This window comes from Sciurus vulgaris (genome assembly GCF_902686455.1).
Source record: "Sciurus vulgaris genome assembly, chromosome: 2".
Taxonomy (NCBI): Eukaryota; Metazoa; Chordata; class Mammalia; order Rodentia; family Sciuridae; genus Sciurus; species Sciurus vulgaris.
This window is the reverse complement of record NC_136462.1, coordinates 114,337,175-114,362,504: the sequence shown is the minus strand read 5'-3', so window position 1 is coordinate 114,362,504 and position 25,330 is coordinate 114,337,175. Positions and strand designations below refer to the sequence as shown.

Here is a 25,330-nt window from a genome sequence, read left to right as displayed (position 1 = left end):
CCTCATGCATCTTTTTAAAAATCTTTTAAATCTCACCAGCAATGTATGAGGGTATCTTTTTCCCCACATCCTTGCCAACCCATATTATTGCTTGTATTCTTGATAATAGTCATTCTAATTGGGGTGAGATGAAATCTTAGGGTAAGTTTTGATTTACATTACTCTTATTACTAGAGATGTCGAACATTTTTTCATATATCTGTTGATTGCTTGTAAATCTGTGAAGTGTCTGCTCACTTCCTTAGCCCATTTATTGATTGTTTTATTTGTATTCTTGTTTAAAGTTTTTTGAGTTCTTTATAAATTCTGGAGATTAGTGCTCTATCTGAAGTGTGTGTGGTAAAGATTTTCTCTCACTCTGTAGGCTTTCTCTTCACATTTATGATTGTTTTCTTTGCTGAGAAAAAGCTTTTTAGTTTGATCTATCCCATTTATTGATTCCTGCTTTTATTTCTTGTGCTTTGGGAGTCTTTTTAAGGAAGTCTGGTCCTAAAATGACATGATGAAGATTTGGGACTACTTTTTCTTCTATTTGGTACCCAAAGGACTTAAAATCAGCATACTACAGTAACAGAGTCACATCAATGCTTATAGCAGCTCAATTCACAATAGCTAGATTAAGAAACCAACCTAGATGCCTTTCAATAGATGAATGGATAAACTATGGCATATATATGCAATGAAATATTATTCTGCCATAAAGGAGAATAAAATTATGGCTTTTTCAGGTAAATGGATGGAGTTGGAGAATATCATGCTAAGTGAGATAGGCCAATCCCAAAAAACCAAAGGCCAAATGTTTTCTCTGTTAAGTGGATGATGATACATAATGGCAAGGGGAGGGGGCAAGAGAAGAAGAGAGGAAGGATGGATTGTGTAGAGGGAAATGAGGAGTGGGGAGGGGGCGAGAGGAACGAAAGATAATGGAATGAGACAAACTCCATTACCCTATGTACATGTATGATTACACAAATGGTGTGACTCTACTTCATGTACAACCAGAGAAATGAAAAGTTGTACCCCATTTGTGTACAAGGAATCAAATAAATAAAGAATACCAATAAAAATATTTTTAAAAAATGTTATATCTTTATTTTTATATGGTGCTGAGGATTGAACCCAGTGCCTCATATGTGCTAGGCAAGTGGTCTACCACTGAGCCTCAGCCCCAGCCCCAGCCTCATACATCTTGCATTTACCAGATCTCTTCACTACATCGTTGTCTCTTGTGCTTGATTTAATTTCATTTGTTCATCATGACTTTAGGAGCAATAGGTCATTATATGTATATTATAAAATATGTAATATATCACACACACCCACACTATAGGGCCTAGGTGTGTACTAGCTGGCTGTACCATCTAGGCTTGTGTCAGTGCACTCTGTGACTGTATTTGTCACTCATAACAGCATAGAATAGGCATGCACATGGAAATGGAAATAAGTGAAAAGTTTCTAAGTGTAAGCAGCAATACAACACCATGAAATGGGGTTGGTTGATTAAATACCTTGGAGAAATCAGTGTTGTCACTGTCTGTTTCCAATAGCAGTCAAGCCTCACTGTTACCCAAAGTCTTCAGGGAAACAGGAAAGGGGCAGGGGGAGGGAGAGAGGGAGGAACAAGAAAAAGAAAAGGCACACCCGGGTCATGGTTTTCAGAGCCGGAAGGGGTCTTAGGATAGAAAGGGGGAGTCAGCAGTGGAGTAACAATGGGATTGTGAACAGAGGCTCAAAGAACATGTGCCCAGAGGGAACTGAGGAGGAGACTTCAGAAGAAATCCTGTCTTGAACACACAGCGGTCTAAGGTGTGAGCATCTGCCCTCCTCATAGGCCCTGTACAGAACATCACATAAAAATGGAGTTTATGATGATGCCCCCAAGCCCCTAAGAAAGTATTAACTTCCAGTAAGAGTGTGACTAAGGAGGGAAAGTATGTAATAAAGTCTAGAAGTTTTTCCATTAGAATCGTTAAAATAAAATCCAGCACTTAAGCAAAATTTCCTAAGTGTGCTCCTCAGAATAGTTTTAGGGGTTCTGGGAAAGCTGGGGAAAACTGTTAACTATACCCCTTCCTGTTTAGTCACAATGGACATCAGCTCCAGGTGACTCCAGGTGGCCTAAAGGTACAAAACCAGCCTCTCTCTAACCTTGTGTTTCCCAATTTTATGGGGCCATAACTGCTCCTTTCATGGAATACATATTCCACGGAACATTCCAAAGATCCAGGATTCTTTGGAATACACTGAAAAAAAAAAAACTCATTCAAGTTTTAATACACAGCTAATAAATATATTGCTATAATTTGATAATATATTCTGTAAAGTTAAACAATGACTGATTATTTGATTTAACATAAAACTTCTCTTCAAAGGAACTTGAAATATGCTAGACTTGTAATTTTAATGGACTAAGATCAACAAAAGTTGAACAACTTTTTTGTTGCTATTTTTAATAGTATGTATTTGAGTCATTCCAAAGAAATTTTAATTTAGCAAAGTAATCACAAGAGAATGATAAGACACTATCCATTTCACTTACGTCTGAATTACATCTCACATATGAAAAAATGTGTACACTTGAGACCACACGAGAGTGAGTTTCAGTTGTAGACCTTTTAGTTAAGATCTAAGGAAGATTTTATGAATGAGTTTATCATTTCTTAACATTATTTTTGCCATTGCTATATATTCCCTTATTATAGAACAGTGTGCCAGTCTCTAGGCATTTTCATTTAAATACTGGCTGGGGTCACGAGTGGAATGAAGTTTGGTCCTCATTTACCTCACACCAGCGGTTGGGTTGGCACGCAGCTGCAGAACTGCTGGGGCTCTTTATATTTAATTTGGCATCCCTTCCTGAGCAGTATTGAGACTTTTACTTCAATGACTCCACTGGGCTTTGCCATAATTTCTATGCTGTATCAGTAAAGGCTGCAGAAGAGATGCCTAAGCAAACCTGAAAGGCGGCTAGCCACGCTTACAGTTCAGGTATATTTGCCCAAGTCCATGAAGGAATTAACCCCAAGTACAAATTAAGTCTGTTTAAAAAACACAACATTTGGGGGCTGGGGTTGTGGCTTAGTGGTAGAGCTTTTGCCTGGCATGTGTGAGGCCCTGGGTTCAATCCTTAGCACCATATATAAATAAATAAAATAAAGGTATTGTGTCCATCTACAACTAAAAAAATAATATTTTTTTAAAAACACAACATTAACTCATTTAGTAATGAAATGGATTATAAAAGAATATAATTAGGTCATCTTAATATTTGTGTATGTGTGTGTGCACGCACATGCAAGAGTTTGTCCTTTTTGCATAATTTCTGTTGGAGTAATTTTCCTAGATTTTGAATCAGATTGTCTCACATTCTGAGAGAACTACCTATTAATTGTATGACTTGGTCATATATCTTAATCTCGATGATCCTGAGGTCTTATCTGTAAAATGGGAGTCCTATCTCTGACACACTCCAAGAATTAAAAGTGATAACAAATAAGTGACTGGGATAGAGGTACAGTTAGTACCTCAGGCACTCAACAAATGAGCTGTTCAATTTGTAAATGGAAAATGAAAAACATCAGTGCCTTCTGCAAATTTTATTTCTACCAGAATAGAAATACACTTTCATCTGGCTTGGTTTTCTGTTTTACCTGGCATGCATTGGGTCCTGATTGGAGAAGGAAGAACCCCAATGGAAGTAGAACCAGAATTGTGGGTGTCAGAACAAGATGAGATCTTTCAGATGATTTGAGTTGACACCCTAAAGTTACCAATGAGTAAATGAAGTCCCAAGGAGTATAACTGATTTGCCCCCAAATCACATAGATCCAGGGTTAGATACCAGTATAAACATGGACTTTTCTTAACCACATACCCTCACAGGGATGGTTAATATGTATGAGGTTAGAATGCTTTAAAAAATCTTCCTTTGACTAACTTGAAAAATAGTTCTTCTTTTACGGTATTCTAATTTTCTTCCTTCCTTTTTCCTTTATAACATTTGACTTTAATTTACTCCATCTGGAGTTTTCTTCGGTATAGAATGCAAGGTTAGGATTGAATTTACTGCTTTTTCTCTCAAATCACTTGCCAAGTGACATGGCACCATTCAACTAATGAGTCCTCCTTTCCCATTGCTTTATAGTGTCATCTTTATAAGATTCTAAGTTATTTTTTATACAAAGGTCAATGTGTACGCTCACTTTTCTATTCCCTTGATCTGTCAATTTTTTCTATCTATAGTGCAATCATAATTACTGTATTTTTATCATATGTTTTAATATGTGGTATGAAAAGTTCACCGTCATTAATCTTCTTTAGGGAAAAAAATGAGGCCTTTTGCCCATTTATTCTATAAGATGATAAAATTGGTAAGTTAAAAAGAATTAACATTTCATACAAACTGTAAAAATTTCCCCATGACACCCATAAGAATTTTCACTGGAATTACATTAGATATGAAGATTAATGTGGGAGGAACTGGCACATTTGTGATAAACTTTTTTTGTTTATTCTAGTGTTCTTAGATGTTGCTCATTAAGGTTTTGTTCACATAAGTCCTGCATCTTTTATTTTAACAGTTATCATTGAGTACGTTTGATGTGAGAAAGAATAAGGAGGGAGGAAAATAGGAAGGAAGGAAAGAAAGGAGAGGTGGAGGGAGGGAGGGAGAGAAGAGAATGGATCTCATGCAGACATGGAAGATAAACTCATCCAAACACTTTTAATAATTATGTCTGGGTGGAGGGATTGAGATCATATAAATCTTATTTTTTTACCCTATTTTTAATCCTTGCATTTGCCAAATTGTCTTCAGTGGGAATGTGAGAGTCATAATCAGAACATTGGAGGTGAAGTGGGGTTGACAGAGCTTCACGTTCTCCTTCTGTAGGCAGCTGCTTGACTACCTGGGTTCTGGGCTCAAAGAACCAGTCCCAGGGAAATGCCACAGCCACCTCAGGGAAGTCGTATGTAGCGCTGGGGTTGGGGGAAGGGGATGGAGAGATGGGAGAATTATTACAATCACACCCCTGAGACTAGATTCTCGTCTTTTCTACAGAAACCTTTCTCTTCAAACATTCAACTCACTTATACTAAATTAAATCAATCATTTGTTATGTACCTTCTATGCATAAGTTTTTGATAAAGCACCATAGAAGATATCAAAGTGAAAAAAAAAAAAAAAAAAAAAAAAAAGACCCCTGCCTTCTAATTGGCAAAAGATTAGGAAGTCCTGTTTTCATTTAAGGTCCTGGTGTAAATGCACTAAAAGCATACTCCAGCCAGGGAAAATTAATTCCACCTGAAGAACTCTGGAAAGAGACATTTTTATGATCTCAAAGAGGAATATTCTACAAAAATAGTCAAATGAGGTACATGGTATTTCTTTACTTAAATTAACCTAACACTGCGTGACTCATTTGTTCAAAAGTGTAAGTTGCAATTCAAAGTTATCAAACACACATATATAAATTGACAACAAGTTCATTATTGGATTCTGACCACATGGGCACTATGCTTGAAGACAGAGAAACATGGTCCTTGTCCTCAAGGGGTTTACAATCTAGATGGGAAAGTTTCCATCTTAAAAGTCCCAGTTCCTCTTCTCATTCTAGGCCTTGAGTTAATACGATTTACTTTTTGCTCTTTCACATCTCTCCTAGACCAGAGTAGAGAAATCCCTCCATCAAGTCCTTGGCTACCAAGGAAGCAATTCTTGGGTAGGTGCCTGATCTACTCCTCAGATTCTGGCCAAACTCACCCTGCTTCAAAGCCACCTCAGGGGCAGTATGGAATAAGGATTAAGAAGGCCTGTTGAAAGTCAGACTGATGTGAATTAGGACCCTTTGATCTTTAACTGCGTGACTTTGGGTAAGTCTTATTTAATTGCCTTTTACATCAATTCCTCCAAATATAAAATGAAAGTAGCCATAGTATTTAACTCTATGATATAATCCATGTAAAGTGTACTTAACACCATGCTCAATCCAGAGAGGCCCTCAGAAATGCTAGCTATTATGTAACATTCTGCAGTGTTTCCTGGCAGGCAGGAAGCTTTAGCAGCCTGGGGTGGAGGCACAGTTACATGTCCTACACATGTTCAAGATGTAAATGCGGAGGTTGTAAAGGAATTGTCTTCCCTCCTGATAAAATCTAGATTCTGACTTGAAAATAGGGGCAAATGGAATACTAACTCCAAGCCAGCAGAAAGATGGTGACCCATATTTCTCTTGAGAGTTCAGTGTTTAGAGGAAATGACAACTCCATAAATAAGAGGGCTACAGTTTTGAAAATCTTTTACTGAAAAGTCCTACCCCTCCCCTCACAAATTACGGTCATGTTAAACTAACCCAGCAGGAGGTATAAAGGACACTTTGAAAGGACTGGAGAAGAGGAAGCTGGGATAATGTTTTCTTAAGATCATTTTTTATTGGTACATTATAATTGTACATAACAGTGGACTTTGTTGTTACAAATCCATGTATGCACATAATACAATTCGGTCAATTTCCGAGTACATCTCCTTTCTCGCCCCTCTTCCCTCCTCCTGGTCCCTTTCCTCTATTCTACAAGTCTCCCTTCTATTTTCATACGTTGTGTTTCACAACCACTGGCCTCTCCACTTTTCTCCCCTTTCCTCTCTTCTAGTTTCCACATAGGAGACAAAACATATGACCCTTGACTTTCTGAGTCTGTTTTAATAATGCTCTCAAGTTCCATCCATTTCCTGCAAATGACATAATTTCATTCTTCTTCATGGCCGAGTGGAACTCCATCGTGTATGTATACCACATTTTCTTTATCCGTTCATCTGCTGACAGACACCTTGGCTAGTTCCATAGCCTGACTATCATGAATTGAGCTACTATAAACATGGGTATGCGTTTACCGCTGTAGAATGTTGAGTTTAGGATATAGAGGAGTGGTATCACAGGGTCATATGGTGGTTCCATTCCTAATCTTCTGAGGACCCTCCATACTGATTTCAATAGTGGTTATACTCATTTACAATCCCTCCAATTAGTATAAAAGTGTTCCTTTTCCCCCACATCCTTGCCAATGTTTATTATTTGTTCTCTTTTCTCTCTCTCTCTCTCTCTCTCTCTCTCTCTCTCTCTCTCTCTCTCTCTCTCTCTCTTTTGGATACTGGAGATTGAACTCAGGGACACTTGTCCACTGAGCCAAATCCCCAGCCCTATTTTGTATTTTATTTAGAGACAGGGTTTCACTGAGTTGCTTAGCACCTTGCTTTTGCTGAGGCTGGCTCTGAACTCAACCTCCTGAGCCACTGGGATTACAGGCATGTGCCACCACACCCAGCTTATTATTTGTATTCTTGATGACTACCATTCTAACTAAAATAAGATAAAATGTTAGTGGGGTTTTGATTTACATTTCTCTGATTGCTAAGGATGTTAAACATTGTTTCATTGTATTTCTTCTTTTGAGAAGTGTCTGTTTACTTCATTTGCCCATTTATTGGTTGAGGGTTTTAGTTTGTCTCATTGTAAGTTTTTTGTTATTTATATATTAATTCTCTGTTGGAAGAGTAGCTGGCAAAGATTTTCTCCCTTTCTGTAAGTTCTCTATCCACTCTTCTTTCCTTTGTTGTACAGAAGATTTTTATTTAATGCCATCCCATTTGTTCATTCTTGGTATTATTTCCTGAGCTCATTGCCTGTGCCTATATGTTCATTTTGATCTAATTTTTCCTCTAGAAATTGCATAGTTTCTGGTCTAATTCTTAGGTCTGTGGTCCATTTTGAGTTGACTTTGTGCATAGTGAGAGATAAGGGTCTACTCCCATTCTTCTACTTGGGAATATCCAGTTTTCCCAGCACCATTTGTTTAAAAAGGTTGTCTTTTACTGCAGCATGTTTTTGGCACCTTTGTCAAAGATGGGTTTGTCTCCATGTCTTCTATTTCATTGGTCTATGTGTCTGCTTTTTATGCTAATACCATGATGTTTTTGTTACTATAACTCTGTAGTTTAATTTGAAATTGGGTACTGGGATGCCTCCAGCATTTTTTTTTTTATGAACTTAGAATTGCTTTGGCTATTCTGGGTCTTTTATTCTTTCATAGGAATTTTTTAACTTCTGTGAAGAATGTCATTGGCATTTTGATGAGGATTCTTTGACTCTGTAGATAGTTTTTGTCAATGTGGCCATTCTAATAATATTAATTCTACCTATCCAGTAACAGGGAGATCTTTCCATCTTCTAGTGTCTTCTCCAGTTTCTTTCTTCAGTGTTCTATAATTTTCATCAGCTATATCTTTAACCTCCTTGGTTAGATTTACTCCTAGGTAATTTTATTTTTTGAGGTTGCTGTGAATGAATTTCCCCCCAATTTCTTTTTCAGTGTATTCATTATTGATGTATAGGAAAGTTGTTGATTTTCTTTTGTTGATTTTGTATACTGCTACTATGCTGAATTTGTTTATTAACCCTAGAAGTTTTCTGGTCTAGCCAGGATTTTTCTTGTACTCTGGAAAGTGTAATACTTAGGTAAGAAATATAGAATAGCGACTAGGAGATATCTACCTCCCCAACCCAACTTGAGTGTTAAACTAGAAAAATAGGTCCATGATAATGTGTTCAGCTCCATGTAGAAGCTAACTTTAATGACGGCCTCCAAAGAGAAATGTAGTCTAATTAGTGTTATCAAAGACACACAAGATCAGCTAAAGGCAAGTGTTTTTTTTTTTTTTTTTTATAGTAGGAAATTAGTTAATAGGAAGGAAATGATTAAGAACCAGTAAGAAGGGGATATTATCACTCATCTCACTGATATTAATGTCATATAAGGAGCTTAGCACAATGCAGAATAATTTGTGTAGTCAACCTCAAGCAGATAGCATAGAATCATAGAGCCAGGATTTCTCATGCCCACAGAGCACTCACTTTATAGCAATGTATTCATATCCCTTCGGCAGGTGTAGCTTCACAGATGGATGCATCCGACTATAAATGTGTGATGCTGCTCACTGTGAAGATCATCCAACTAATTATCCTTAGTCAGTTTCCCTGTTCACTAAGCAGCCTTCTGACTGGGCTTTCTGTGTAGTTTTCTAATAAGGATACAATATGCTCATCAAATCAGGCTGACCTGAACATTCAGGTCTATTTGATCATTATAGCTCTCCTTAGGATACATAAAGTGACACTCCAGTTTATACATCAGTCTCTTTTGAATCCAGTTGTACCCAGGAGAGAATCAACTCCGGCAAAATCAAATCCTAATCCTGTAAAACTGAGGGTTAGTGAGAGCTCTGTAGAGGGCTTCAAGCTGCCAGCCAGTTCCCCTACATGACACTGAATTGTTCTACCTAAAAAACACACTTCCTTCTCTTTCTAAAGCAGAAGATGTAAAATGTTGACCTGCTAGGGCAGCCCAGACACCGCTTTCTTCAAACTACACAGTTTTTTTTTTTTTTTTTAATTGTCTGAGTAAATGTTTAACTATCAGGAGATTTCAGGGAAAAAAAAAAATATATATATATATATAAACATGAACTTCCAGCTTCATTTGGAAATCCAGCTACAAAGGGCTAAAGTTGAAGTGGTTGCTTCCTGTAGGGGAGCTGGCTACTCAGCTCAGAACTCTGGGAATGTGACCAAGCCTTTATACTCAGTCATTCCGACCATTTATTACATGTCTGACCCTAACACACTCAGGTGGTGGTTCTATTTTAAATAAGAACATTTTCTAAAGGTTTCTATTTCTTTGGGGGGAAGAGAGCACTGGAGATTAAACCCAGGGAGCTCTACCACGGAGCTATATCCCCAGTCCAGCCCTTTTTATTTTGAGACAAGGTCTCGGTAATCTACCATGACTGGTTTCAAACTTGCACTCCTCCTGCTTCGGCCTCTTGAATTACTGGGATTCCAAGAGGCAAAGGTTGGAAAGTAAAAAGAGTGGTCCATGAATTTCATTTTTTTCCTTCTTCTTTTTCTTTCTTTCTTTTTTAAACACAAGGAGATGATAAATTTGAAAGTAGGAAACACTAGGATTAACAAAGTGTAAGGTGCCTCCTGGGCGTTTCTGCACAGGAGTTGGTAAGAGGGTAAGCCTGGGAGAAGGGGGAAACTGAAGGTTGAAATGGGCTCTGGGGAGGTGGGTGGGAAGAGAGAGGGCAGATAGAATTCTGAGCAATTGCCACTCCTACTCTCTATCCTCCTGTCTTGCCACCACTACTTTCGCCCCAACAAATCCCGCTTTGGGCTAGTGTTGGAGAGAGAGGTGAGAGAGGACTGGGGATGGAGTCACAGGTAGAATCCTAGGTAGCAGTGGTGCCTGCAGCATTACTGCAGAAAGTTAAGAAGAGGTTTGGAAGAAACCCAGCTATCCAGCCAGACCAGGCCTTTGTATGAAAGGGACAGAGTTGAATGTAAATGGCCAGAGAGAGGTACTGCCTGTGGAACTCTAATTAGGCAGGTTCATGAACGTCTAACAAGTTCAGGAAATAACGCTATTCAAGAAAGTACCTTTGCTTTATAGCCAAAGGGAGAGGAAATAAAGTATAATAATCAATGGGGACACGGAGGGACAGAAATTGCTCAGAAGCATCCTAAAGATGCCCTTCCGTTAGAGTGGCTGGAGATGTGATCTAATTTCAGATGTCTGCCTTGAGCCCTTTCTTTTATGATCCTGACTGAGATCACACAATGAGATTCAGTGGCCCATTTGAGGACATCCATCAGTTGGCCTCCCATATCCAACCACATCTTTTGGTTTTTCCCTTTGTAAAAATCTGAATTGATCAGGCAAAGCTCCCATTACTGTCCATTACTCTCATTATTCTTCACCTCTGCCTCTGTTGATTTGCTTCGAGTGCTTAAACTGCATGCCACCTCTCCTTTAGCCACGTCCCTCGGTTCCTCAAGGCTTCTCTTAAGGCTTGCCTTCATTCGTCAGTTTCACCCATCATTACTTTGTCTCTCTTGAGAAACTGGAGGTTCCACAAGGCACCAAAGAAGCATGAATCTGGGAGTCACACAACCAAGGTCACACGCCTGAAAATGATTCCAAACAACCAAGTTATCTTCTCCTCATCGAGTTGAGGAATCTCAGTCTTTAGAGACTAAGTGGCATGTTTATGATAACAACGTTGATAGCAGTGCAAGAGAGCAGGATTGAAATCCATGTCCTTGCACTCTGGTTTTCTGGCTTTTTCCACTAAAGTGTGTAAGACCCCTTTCAGACCTCTTACCTGCCAACCATAAGCTGTTACTATTTGGGCTGTCACTGAAGATAGAGATGGAAATCAAAAGATTATATAATTCTGGTATTTGGGGGTCACATTGCCCCAACTTTATAGCTTAATAAGAGAATCTCCTCCAAATATCTTCTTGGTTTACACTGCACATTTGTGATTCAGAGGCTTGCTTTTCAAGAAAGCACAGGGTGAATCACTCCAGTCTATGGGTACTTCCTTCTATTCTACCAAAGAGGCTTTAAAAGGTTAGGAATGTATACTTGAACTCAAGTACAATTTAAGGAACAATGAGTGAGAACACTGGAGAATGCAGCAATAGTATTTATTCATCTCAAGTGCCTCTCAGTAGATAATTAACCTGGGCCATGATAAAAACAATTCTATTAGGCCCATTTCTCTTGTAGTTAATGCTGTTGTACTACTTGCTGTAGTATTTTTCTTTGCTTCATTTTAAATAAAATACTTAACTATAATATTGCAAGCATTACCACTTTTGGAACTACTCCATTTTCCTGCTTGCAATGGAAAAGGACTACTAGTTAGATAAATGCATGAAGTTTTCTATTTTCACTCAGAAAGGTGCAATTCTTATGAAAATCTGGGGTGGCATTCCAGACATATTCATGTTTTGGTAGGTTTTCTGCACCATAACTGAGAGAAGTAAATATTTCATACATAAAAAAATATAGCATTTTATGCTGGACACAGTGACACATGCCTATAATCTCAGTGACACAGGAGGCTGAGGGAGGAGGATCACAAGTTCAAGGCCAGCCTCAGAAACTTAGTGAAGCTTTGGATTGTGTAGAGGGAAATGAGGGGATGGAAGGGGACTGGGGAAGGAAAGATGGTGGAATGAGACAGACATCATTGCCCAACGTACATGTATGATTACACGAATGGTGTGAATCTACATCATGTACAACTATAGAAACAAAATGACGTACCCCATTTGTGTACAATGAATCAAAATGCAGTCTGTAAAAATAAAAATAAATAAAATAAAATAAACTTAGCGAGGTCCTAAGCAACTTAGCAAGAGCCTGTCTCAAAATAAAAAATTTTAAAAGCTGGGGATGTGACTCAGTGGTAAAGCACCTTTGGGTTCAATCTCCAGTACCAAAAACAAACAAACAAACAACAACAACAACAACAACAAAAACCTCACGGCATATTAAAGGTATTTTCTGGTTCTGATGTATATCATTTGCCCCATACTGGACATTTGGATGAAAGAAAAGGCCTATCACAGAGAGTTCTAATTTGGGAAGATCATGGACCCTTTTGGCAGTCTGGTAAAGCCCATGGACTCCTCAGAATAATGTCGATGTTTTTAAATAAATGCATGAAGTAAAATACATGGGAAGCCTAATGTATTGAAATATAGTTCTATCCATGGATGCCGTGTGCCTTAAACCTATCATAGATGTGACTCGGGCCCCTTTGTCTACCTAATTGTGGGCGCTTTGAAGTGGAATTATCAGGTTACAAGCACTATTCCTTGGTATGAACTCAGATACTCAAATCTAAAAACCAAGTCACAAAGTAAAAAGGCACAAAGTGAAAAGTGATCACACAGGGAGCAGCCTTGTCCTGTTAGGCCCCTGGTGACCTGGGGTGATTCCAGGGCAGTGCAAAGACTCCTTTCTGGGTCCCCCAAATCCCTCTCTTCCCTGTCTTCTCATGCTTGAAATCCCTTAACAGAGCTAAATTCCTTTATTTTAATTAAATAGAGAATTTTGCTCTTGTGAAAGTGTAAATACTAATGAGAGAGGTAAAACTCTATGACAAAGATTTTCAAATTTATTTTCAGCAGTGGAGTCTGTTTTTTCAAATGCAACTTTACATAGAATGCTGGTATGTAAATAAATGTAAGTTTTATAAGAATTTGCATAATTTTATTTATTGAATTATTATATTTATTATATGAACTTTTTATATAGGACATATATGTTTATTATTTAAATGCTTTATATAATCATTTATATTTTTATAAACATAAGTCAACACTGGAGACAACGAGGCTGTTTTGGTCAAAGCAAGTTATAAAATCAAGAGTTACAGATAATAACTGGAGTCTTACATCATCATAACCTATGATTTATTTATGTGTTTTATTTCACCTGCACAAGATGGAGAAAATCCTGAACATGAAGCAGTAAATAATTTCAAATAGCTAACAGTTTGTTGTGACACTTATAATCTCAGGATTTTCTTCAGTTAAAATGATCCAGAAGCTTTCAAGTGTACTAGCATTTTTTTTGTTTGTTTGTTTCAAAGTAGATTCACTAAAATATCTAATAACTGCTCATGTTTCTTAGTAATTAAGGATTAGTTAGTTGGCAAGAACTCAATTAGAGGAGATTTGACAACTAGATCCCATAATTACTTTGAATCTTGACTCTTACTTACTACCTAATGTTAGGTAAGTGGCTTAACCTTAAGTCTCCATTTCCTGATCTGTAAAATGGTTTTTAAAATGGCACCTACTTTATAGGCAAGGATTAAACAAGATAGTGTGTGTAAAACTTAGCTCAGTATCGGCACACATAATAAATACTACTATTATTGAAGGACTGAGTAACCAAAAATACGTGTGTCGTGTATCATTTTAAGATGTTCCCGGGGTTCCATTTAAACTCCTTCTCAGAGATCTTGTCACCTTTCACTTGCAGATATTTACCCAGATCTTCAAAATGATCTTGTTTTGCATGTTAAATCAAAATTCCGAGATGACTCTGTATTATTGATTTATATCTGCAGTTGCAAACAAAGTAACATTGCTACTCTGTACTGCAAAATGCAGGTTGCACAGCTCATTTTAAATCAAGTAACTAACTCAAGCAATCTATAATTCGATGTTATTACGATGCAACATGGGTTGCCGGGATTGCACAGTTGACAATTATGCTGTGCCAAGTCAGCACCAAAGAACTTGCCTGGATTTTAATTGATGGCAGCACACCTGTGTCATAATACTGATTCCAGTTAGTTGATGGAATACTTACTAGGGGCCATGTGCTGCTTTACACTTATTAGCTCAATTTAATCTTTGCTTATTTTTAAATGTTTATTATTGAAGCAGATATGAGCAGATCTGAATTTCAAAATATGACTAGTACAAAGTTATGACCTACCCAATTAAAAAACTTTTATAGGAAATTCAAATGCACATACACATGTGTGCTCACACACACACACACACACACACACACACACACACACACTCAGAGTCACTACAAATTAACCCACTGATGGTCTAATGCATTAAAATCTGGTATCTAGCTTAAAAATACATATACCATTTGCTGTTATACTTTAAAATAGCATACATATTTATCATAAAAACAAAATGCAAATTAAATGCTTACAATCTTTCTGAAACTCACTGGAGTTTGTAGCAATTTGAAAACCAAGGCATTAAGCCCTACTCATTTATACTAGAGTGTGAAAGGAATCGAATCAGATTCTTTTCTGAAAGCACAGAAGTGAAGACAGAAGGAAGTTAGAGATTTTTAATACTAATTCATTTTCCAGAAAGGCAAGAACCTTAGTAGGCATTTATCGCATGCCAGCAATGTTCATGTATTATCTGCAATCCTCACAACACCTCTGCAGAGTCGGCATCATTATCCTGGCTTTACAGAAGCGGGAACTAAGGGACCTGAGACGTTCCTTTCCTTACCCAGGTTCAGAGACAGAGCAAGCTCTGATTCACTTCACTCCGAGCCCCTCCCATCACACCAGCTGCCTCTCCACAAAACTACACCTTTTTTTATACAGCAGAAAGACCAGAAATAAGTTAGGTGGAGTAACCTGTCCTAGAAACAGCTAGTTAGTAGTGAGGCAGTATCAATAACACAGGAGCAAGGTCGTTTCACTGGTAAACCCTGTGGAATGGCCCAGCAAGAGGAGACCTTATACCACCAGGCCTACAAGGGGGCAGCAAAATCATGACTGCCCTAGGAGATGGGGCATTAGAGTACACAACTCCAAAGCAGAGACTGGACGATGAGGGGACAAGTCAGTCCTCTCGTTAGCACTTGTTATGTGCAAAGCACTGCTTGGTGCAGTGGGGAATTTATAAGACAGTAAACAGAATAGTCAATGAGGTTCCCATTCTCGTATGTGGGTGGGAAAAAAGGCATGATCACATGAAATATTAAACAGCACCCCTGGGAGGGACCATAGTAGCATTCCTGTTTCCTCCCTCTGTCCCTACAAGAACATAAGTTTTAGATGACAATATAAAAAACAATGGCACAATACAATACGTGAGAATTGCCAATTGTAATAACTAATATTTCCCAAGCACTTTTTTGTACCAGGATCTTTGCTAAGTGCTTTGAATTAACCATTTGAATCTCAGTACCATCCCACTAGATAGGTATTCTTACTAGGGACATTTTACAGATGAGGAAATGCAGGCTGCTTCCAGGAGGTGCCCCTTCTAGTAAGGATTCATATCAGGCAGTGTGACTCAGAATCACTATGCTGAAGTGCTACCAGTTCTTCCTAGGGTTGAACTGGGAACAAGTACAGATCTTAGCCCAGAAGCTGAAGAGCCCTAATGTTCCAAAGAAGCTAGAGAACTCACTAGTTAGGTTTTCTATGAACATTATTTGATGGGAACGTACCCTCTGATTGCCTCTCCTACTTCCAGAGTATGAGAGAGCTACACACCAGTCAACATCACATTGCTTCCTTCACCTCTCCCATTACTCCAAGAACAGCAACGCAGGCAATATGCCCAACCCTCCCTATACCACCACCATATTAGTGGGCTACATATTATAGACGTGAATCAGGACCAGCAGGAAGAGCCATTGTGCTTTCAAAAACTCTTCCTAGGCAACCTGAAGAGAAGGTTCTCTGCGATTGATGGAAGACGGGATGCTGTGCATACTGTTGCAGTCCTTGGGTAATGACCGTGTGTCATAAATAGGATATGGCATTTCAGAATGCCTTTTAAAGCTATTTCCTTTTGTTCGACTAATTTAATTTACCAAATGCTCCTGGGAAAAGGGAGGGGGACCAAGATGCTGACTCCACATTTCCTGAAAAATCAACATTTTCTTTTTTAACTGCTCTCTAAGAAAATTACATCTGATTGTTGTCTGCTGGCTCCCTCAAACTCTACCTCTGTCAAAATCCTGCCCCGGCAGGTGTGAGAAAGAATAGATGCAGAACTTGAGTGAATACCCACATCTGTTTTTGGAAAAAGGGAACAGAAGCAGCACAGAAGGAAGTAAAAGAGATAATTGCTGGCTTGAACTACAATACATTTTACTTGTGGGCAGAGGGCCAGCTTACAGCAGGCGGAATAGGCAGGCCCATCTTATTGGAATTCAGGGGTGGGCCTCCATTCTTGTCCGGAGACAGCTGTAAACCAGCAGCCCATAGCATCACAATCAGGCACAGAGTTTTGTCAAGGAATGCTGATACGTACAGAAGCAGCTTTGTCTGCTTCCACTGCACCCCTGCCTGGTGAAATGACAGTCAATCTCTGATTCCAGATGACAAGAACTGGATAAAAACTTAAAACAAATGGCGACCTTTCAAAAGATTAATTTGTTTACCAACAAAATGTTCCTCTTTGTCATCTGAGATGGGGGTGACCTTCACTTTCCCATATCTAGGCTGGAAGGATGCTGACTATAGTCATCTGTTAAGTTAACTCCATCTCAGCAATTATTCCCTTTTTTATTTTTAGTGACAAGAAGGGTTTATTAATTCACTCTGCCTCTTGTTATGGTTTATAAATGCAACAAGCTCATTCTGAATTACTGCAGTGTAACATCAATTTGTTTAAATCTAATTCTGCTACCATTGCCAAATTATGTTGTGACTGTAATTGTGGCCATATGCATGGGCTTAAAGCACAATCATGTTTTGAGATCGTCCTCCCCGCACCCCACCCCTCACTTCTGGCACTTCTTCTAATCATTTGACATTAACACAATTGCCTCACTTTCCATTACTTTATCATCTCAGAAATGAATGTGCTCTCAGTGAGCGAGATTACTACACACACCCCAAGTGAAACAGTAAAGAATGAAACTATGATTTGTGAAGTGTGGTTGCTACCCAACTAAGTTAGTGAGAAACACTGCATAACATATGACTCATAAAATCTAGAAGTCATAATAGTATTAAATTCAACCTCATGAATAAATAAAAGATTCTAAGTTTACATTGCATTATATATTTATTTATTTGGAAAGTGGGACCAAAGAACTGGTATAATTCTACAGCAACTCATATCTTGCCAAAAAGAAAAATGTTTTTATGATTCTTTTCTAGGTCATAACAGTTATAATCAGAGTTATTTGTGCAGCAATTCAAAGCGATGTTTTGTTTGGCTATTTTGTTATGCATTCATAATCGTTCTTTTAAAATTCATGTTAACAGATACATGTTTCAAGCCTCTTAAGAAACCCTTTTTATTTAAAAATAATAAATCAAAGTCAAATTTTCTGTAGATCTTTTAGTGTGTTCATTATAATGTCTGGCTGGAACTAGATGCCAGCGAGTGAATAGGAATAGCACTAGGGATTTCTTCTTGCCTCAAACCAATAAGGACCTACTCAAAACCATGTTAGAGGGTTGTTTATTTTTTATTTGGCAGATTTAAGATATTTTAAAAATCATTAGTGAGTTTCACTTGTAGTGCTCTTTTGTAAATTGATTTTGTATAACAGAGTCACAGAATAGAAAATTCTGAAGGAGTCTTGTGATGTGACTGGCACTGGGGAGCAGGGAGCGTGTGTGCTTTAACGTGCGGCTCCATGTTATAAGGAAGGATGCTCCTCTTCATCAGACAGAGAAAATATCACAGCTTCTAGGAACTAATAATGTAAATTGGCTATGTATTCAAATTTGCTCTGTCAAAAATGCCTAAGATTATTTACAGGCTTTTGACAAGCTGTTCAAGTTTCATGAGAAGTAGGGAAACACATGGCCCTCGGCAGCCAAATAATAAGCCCCTTTGAGTGCTCAGAGTAGTTCTAAAAAGCCTTGATGCTGCTTTTCTAATTAACTATACATCACAATGCTGGACACACTGCTTCTGTTTGGGTAAGTACTTCTAAAAACATTTTGATAAGAGGTAAATTGCCACTGTGTTAACCCCCAAATGCTCTACATGATTGTTTAAAACCAAATATCCCAATGCTTCTCTCAAAGGACCTTTTTGAACAATGATACTGTTTTGTAAATTCAGAGCAAAAATACTGTCTTTCTGCCAGTGCCATCATATATCCATATCAACAGCAAACTATAGGGTAACTACTTTGATGGAAAGGCTAATAGTTCAAGCAAAACATATTTCCCATCTAAAAATGCTCTGGTGTCCATTTTTATGGAGTTGAATTTTCTGAATAAAGGATCTTCAGTATAGTCAGTGAATATACAATATCATCTATCAACAAGGCAAAGTGCCTTTTCACTTCCTCTTTGCTCAGAATACACGGACACAATATCCCTGACATTTATTCAACTTAGAAATTATTTTTTAAAAAGATGAATCATTAAGATTCTGCCACAAATTCTGGATATAATTTTGAATTCCCTGTTTAAGTCTGAATCTCTACTCAGAGTCATAAGGTGAAGCATAATCTTCACTATATTTAGAGATATGCCTTTAAAAACTTCAGTACTCATCAGAAAAAGTTTGCATGAAATACAGCAGTTGCCTCGGGCTACACAGCCTCAGCGCTCCACCAGCTAAGCCAATATTAATTCTAGATTGAAGAGGAAAACCAACAACAACAAAAGAGAAATCTGCTCTGTCTCTACAGCCAGAGAAACCATATTTTTATTTCAAGGGCTTTGGGGCTCATGGGAAGTAGATAAAAACGCTTTCATATTATTCACAGTGACATTTTAAATAAAGTTTCAGCAGGAATAAAAATATCTAACTTTCTGGTTCTTTCTTAGGCTATAAAAGCATTTCTATGATAAAGTGCTCTTAAACCAAACCTGTTTGAATAACATAAAGCACATATAAAGAGACTGAACATATATTTCTGGGTTACATGAATAAAGCAGGCAGCTGGATGTCTATGAAAGAAATTTGGAAGATTAATCTCAGAGACAATTATGCTAGTTAGAAATGGCTTTGCAATGTCATCTTAAAATTAATCTTGTTTTTTGTTTTAATTCTACCAAGGTATACATTTCAGAACTTTTGAGAGAAGTGAAATGTTTAAAATGTACAGAAATATATAGATTTCATCTCAGTAATTATTTTTAGTGTTAGAAATTATCTCAAAATAAATGATTTCCCTGTTAAAAATGAAGCACCACTCTTAATTTTCCTAAGAAAGCCCACAACACAGGAAGAGTACAATCCTTGCTTTGGGCCACTTTAGCAGCAATGGCAAAAATAGGCACAGCTCTGAGAGTCCTTCCTGTGAATCCACATTAGATTATTTTCCCGTCTCACAATTCTGCTGACATAAAGGATTAATGCCTGCTTGCTTCAGATTTAGAATAATACACTAAATTTTTGTATATTATATAAGAAACCACTATTTGAAATGGATACTAAGCTGTTATATTTTTATTTTTCTCATGGTAAACCAACTATCCATGGTATCAAATATTGAAAATTCCTCTATTAATTTTTTTGTTGTTAAATTATTCCTCCTAGTTAAAATTATGGTACTAGATTATTTAAGCATATCAAATAAAATAAAGAAATTTGAATGAGTTACAAATAGATCTTTTCTAATAGGTTTAGATTTCCTTAATCATTACTAATTATAGATGGAATGAAAGCCACTCCATTTCATCTCCAAAAAAAATGCCAAGGACAAAAGAATCACAATCTCATTCAAGATCAACATTGCATCTTACACCACTGATAAATGACTTTCAATCTTTAAAAAATGAAGAGTTTGTTAAAACAACTCATTACTTACATGTGCTTTTTTCTGATTAATATATGGCAAACTGATTCCATAGTTCGCATTTACAGCAGCTCTGTGGTGGATGTTTTCAGGATCCTGCAAGATTTTTACATTCAACCCTATCTTTTGCTGAAACAAAGAAACAATGAAACTTTCATGCCAGATGAACAAAAATGCTTACTAACATTTTACATCCTCAGAAGAATACAAAGTTCTTTGAAAATAATTATTTTAGTGCAATTCTCACTGGAAAAATATATTTGGATTCTTTATTTAGACTGCTCATTGGTCGCTTTTATTCACAGAAAAGGAACTTTCTGCAGATTTTCCTCCAGGTAGCCTATTAATCACACAAATATATCCTCAAACACCATTCATTTTCTTAAAAATAATGCTAGAAGCCAACCAAAGTGGACAAAGGACAAAAATACCTGATCTCAGGTTTATTTTTAGCTTTCCAGGTCAAGAATTTTGTCACTGAAATCTATACTACAAATACACAGGTAGAGGGCTCCCTTGGTCTGTTAATGTGGCCACTTTCCTCTAGGGACACTTATAGGTAGATCTCAGTGTAGACCTGATAAATTTACCAGAACCAATTTATCTATTCCTTCACAGAGATTTTGCTATCTATAAGAATAATTTGTGCTTTCTTTAAAAAAAAAATTAAAATAAAAGCATCTTGCTCAAACTACCCATTCCCATTCTGATCAGTTTACTGCTGAGATGCTTAAGAAAAAAACCCAAAACTGGGCAGCAGAGTGGTGGTGGGAGAGGCACTGGAAAGGTGTGATCAGACTCAGGTTCCAGCTCTACCCTGTGCCTCACTGGAAGTCAGTTTTTTTATTTGCAAAATGTGGCTGTTGGATTTGGTCTACTGAATTACTGGTTAGCTTTGGCATTCTGTGATTTGAGGCTGAAAGATGATTTGGTGCTTAGGGAATATATTGCCAACAATTTCTGAAATCTTTTGTGATTCTTTTTATTGTGACATAATTCACATATTATAAATACTTCCTTAAAATGCATAATGCAGTGGTTTTTAACTTATTCACAAAATTGTGCAAGCATCACCAATCCCTAATTCCAGAACATTTTCATCACCCTAGCATGAGACCTCCTACCCATTGGCAATCGCTCCATTTCCCCTCCCTATGCCCCAACCAACCACTAATTCATTTTCTGTCTCTATTGATGTATCAGTTCTGGGCATTTCATATAAACAGAATCATATGATATGTGGCCTTCTTTCTTTGTGTCTTTCTTTCCTTTAAAGGAAGTTGGATTTTTAAGTGAGAAACTTAAAAAACTGATTTTGGTTCAATTAAGTATCTTAGTTCTGGATTTGTAGCTCAGTGGTAAAGCACTTGCCTGGCATGCATGAGGCCCTGAGTTCAATCCCAGGAGCAAGCAAAGAAGAATCTCAGCTCTGAGGGAGGGTGATCTGATGCAATGTTGGAATAGTTATAGGAACCAGACGGATTAGTTCATGATCCAGATATTTCTTTGATGGTAAGCATTCATAAACTGCCTAAGGTCAAAGTGGAGAGGAAGGCTACAAAAATATCTTTGGAATGTATGCTGTCTAGATAAGCTATTTCTTAACACATGCTCCAAAGCTTCCCTTTATTGTTTAAATTGTGTTCTGAGAACCAAATCTCCAAATAACTGCCCTGTTTTATTTAACCCATGCAGAGACACAGGTTGCAAACAAGACATGTCCTGTAACTTTCTCCTTGAGATACAGGTGGTGACAAAGGTAATGTAGTGGCTAATTATAAATGGCTTTCCTTCTGTGGCTAACCCACACTCACAGCACCACTCTGGGTTTTGGCATGGAAGCCAAATGCCTCTTTTATTGAAATTAATACCTGAACATAATTTTTCCCTTCTTAATTAAACTTTCAGAATAATTTCCATTCTACCGAGAATTGGGAAATTGCTAATATGTATTATATTGACTGGATGTGGTTTCTGTAATTAGGGTGTTTTTAAAATGTGTATTCTGGATACAGTTGATGGTAATAGCTTCATCTATCATGTCTAAGCTTTGTTAGAACTTTTTAATTCTGGGATCATTGGTTCAGTGGACCAGAGCAGTTTTCTTAGTTTTATTATGCTCCATCAACTTAGTGTGGCTATAGGACTAGTAAAGGGAAGAAATGATCAAACACAGAGTCATTGTTAAAACTGGCATACAAATTCAGTTGTTTTTCTACCCATTTTTACATGTTTGTGGCATTGGACACAGATATTTTTTAAAGTAAATCAGTATGTAGATAGAAATCCATCAGGAAGGATAGGTTGTAATAGCAAATCTTTACTGTTGGCTTAAAGCGATGGGAAAGGTCTTTTAAAATCATTAATATTCTAACATTTGCTATTTTAGCCCCAAAGCATTGTGTACCAAAATAATAATATGTAGCACACATGATTTAATATTTCTTTAAACTATATGAATGGAATACACATTTTGATAATATAAACATGTTATAAGCATTGCTGAAAATCACTACCAAATACAAAACTTAACTTGGTTTTATGAACCATCTAGAGGGCTGTATAAGAAAATACTTACAAGCATATGTTGCATTATCAGATCCAGTCATAAGTTTTTTTTCAAGAAAAACAAAGACTTTAAAAAAAAACAAAATTAATCATTCCATTAAGCAGAAAAGCATGCTTTGGAAGATGATCATTTTTTACCAACAGTAAGATAAATATCAGAAATAATTTCAGAAATTTTTCTTAAATTGGTCAAGAAAAGACAGAGATTTATTTAATCTATCTTGAGTCACTAAACAATCTAAACTTTGTATTCTCTTCTTTTGATAGTAATTACAAGCAGATATATCAAATGTGACTCTCATTTAGACTTTGGTTTGTAAGAACAGAAGTTATTATCAGAGCCAATTACTGTTTTACCTACATGGCTGCACAGAGGCAGGGAGCGCAATTTCATCTCATCAGTGACTTTGTGGTATTTATTTTATTACTATGCCCACAAAGCTATATAAGAAGGAAATAGCTTATGCTATTAAAGCTAGGGTTGGAATATAAGAGGCTAAGGTTTCTTTTAGAAGAACTTTCGAATTAAAAACACTAGGCAGCATGTAATGCCAGCTCCCCAGACATGGGCAGACCATAAAACGACACACATCTGAGCAGGAGCTCCCACACAGAGTAATCAAAATTGAAATGCTTCACAAACAAAGTTGAGAGAGGCTATTTACCAAGTTACCATATTAGCGGCATAACGTTATTCTCAACAGTGTTTGCCACGAGTGATGTCTTCTAAAGTGGATATTGCTTAATATCATATTCCCACTGTCAAAGGCATTGCCATTGACTCTCAAAGCTAGAAAGAAGACGAGTCAGAAAAGTATTCAACCTCCTTTAACACCCACCCTCTCAACCATCATCATCTATGATGGAACGAACAACAGACATCACCAAGCCCTCGTTGGAGCCATACGCTATAGATTTCTTGTTTGCGAAACTTGGTAATAATACCAACCCTTACAGGGCTACTTGTGAAGTTCCAATGTCTACTTGAGCATCTTAATTGTAGATTATAAAGTCCTATTCAGGAGCCCACTTGAAAGGGGTTCCTATTGGCCACAAAATAATGATTGCAATGGATTGAAACACTTCCTGTGTATAAAAATCCATGAGTTTTTCATGTTTCCCTCTCTCTCAAAACACTAGTGATAAAATCAACAAGTAAGTCTGGAAAAGGATAGGTGAAAGAAGAAATCAGCATTTACTCAACTTTTCCTGAAAACCTGTTTTTCACATTCATGAAAGACTTGATGAGAAAAAGTTCTTCTTGGAAGCTGAAGGAATGAGGGAATTAAAAGATCACTACTTTGCAATCCCTAATGAATAATGTATTTAGGTGAACATCAGTGGTGGTTAATATCACCGAGTGAAAGATTGTGAAAAGTTTTATGAAGGATAGAACAAGCTGAGAATATCTGAACTCATGGATCAACCTTAATAACATTAAAAGAGAAAAAAGAAATTACCTCCTGATAGACTATAAAATACATGGCACCACCTATGAAGTATTCCTACCAAAAATAAGATGGAACCTGAAACTGATCAAGTTTCTTGATAAAACTACCAGTTTACAAGAAATGCTAGGGACAGAGGAACACATAAAATGGCACTATGAGATTGCAGGTGGCCATATCCAAACTGCAGGGAAAATCTATATGACAAGTGATCTGGTTTCTTCAGCAAATAAATGGCATTTTTTAGATGAGAGAAACTGTCATAGATTAAAATGAGCTAGAACTGCAATGTGTGGATGTTTTTTGCATCTTTATTCAAAGAGACAACAGTAGAAAGACAATTTTAGACAATTAGATGGAACATGGATTGGGAATTATAGAATACGGATGAATTGCAAAATTTGTTAGATGTGATGAGAGTTGTATTTTTAAAAAAATCCTTATCAAGTTGTACACCTATAATCTCAGCTACTCAGGAGGCTGAGGCAGGAGGATTTTAAGTTCAAAAGACGGGCCTTAGCAGCCCTCCCCAGCTCCAGCATCTCTGGACTCCACACTGCTTCTAAATAGCCTCACTGCCCCTAAGTGCTTCAGGTTCACAAAACCTCAGACTTGACTCCTATGTAGATGGGTCCATCCTGCTTTCTGATTCCCATAGGAGCTGAACCGGAAAATAAGAAGAAAGCGGAGGAAGAGTGCTAACATTTGTTTGGCTCCTATTTTGTTCCAGGCACCAAACAGGCACTGGTTGTTACAGCCAACTAATTTAATTCAGTTTTAAAATGGCAAAAGATATACATGACAGTAGAGTGTATGCTGACATGTTATGCATCCATGGAGGACCACTTTTTCTAATTAGGATCCCACGCTTGTGGCTGTACATGATGTGGAGTTTCACTGGGGGTATTCATATATGAACAGAGGAAAGTTATGTCCCATTCATTCTCCTGTCTTTCCTATTCCTGCCCTCCCTCTCTTCCCTTCCTTCTCCTTTCTCTAGCCCAAGGAACTTCTATTCCTCCCTCCCCACCGTCCTTCTTGGGTGTTAGCAGATGAGGCACTCTTGATTCCACATCCCACCTGTCTACCAGGCCCTTTATCCCCTCTCATGCCCACAGGCACTGCTTTTTCTGCACCCTCAGTGATTACTGTGTAGACCACTGGCATGGCCTGAAGAATGG

The 25,330-nt window shown here is 37.5% G+C and overlaps 1 protein-coding gene across 4 annotated transcripts in view; it reads right to left on the bottom strand.

The window, feature by feature from the left end:
• Nucleotides 1-25,330, bottom strand: part of IQCH (IQ motif containing H) — a 198,932-nt gene that overhangs the window by 143,737 nt on the left and 29,865 nt on the right. For 3 of the 4 annotated variants that reach the window (XM_079129578.1, XM_079129580.1, XM_079129581.1), the window contains exon 5: nt 20,146-20,262. The exons of the other annotated variant lie outside the window; for it this stretch is intronic. In XM_079129578.1, coding sequence (XP_078985704.1) covers nt 20,146-20,262 — 117 coding nt within the window. The remainder of the gene's footprint in view (nt 1-20,145; nt 20,263-25,330) is intronic. 4 annotated transcript variants of the gene reach the window in all.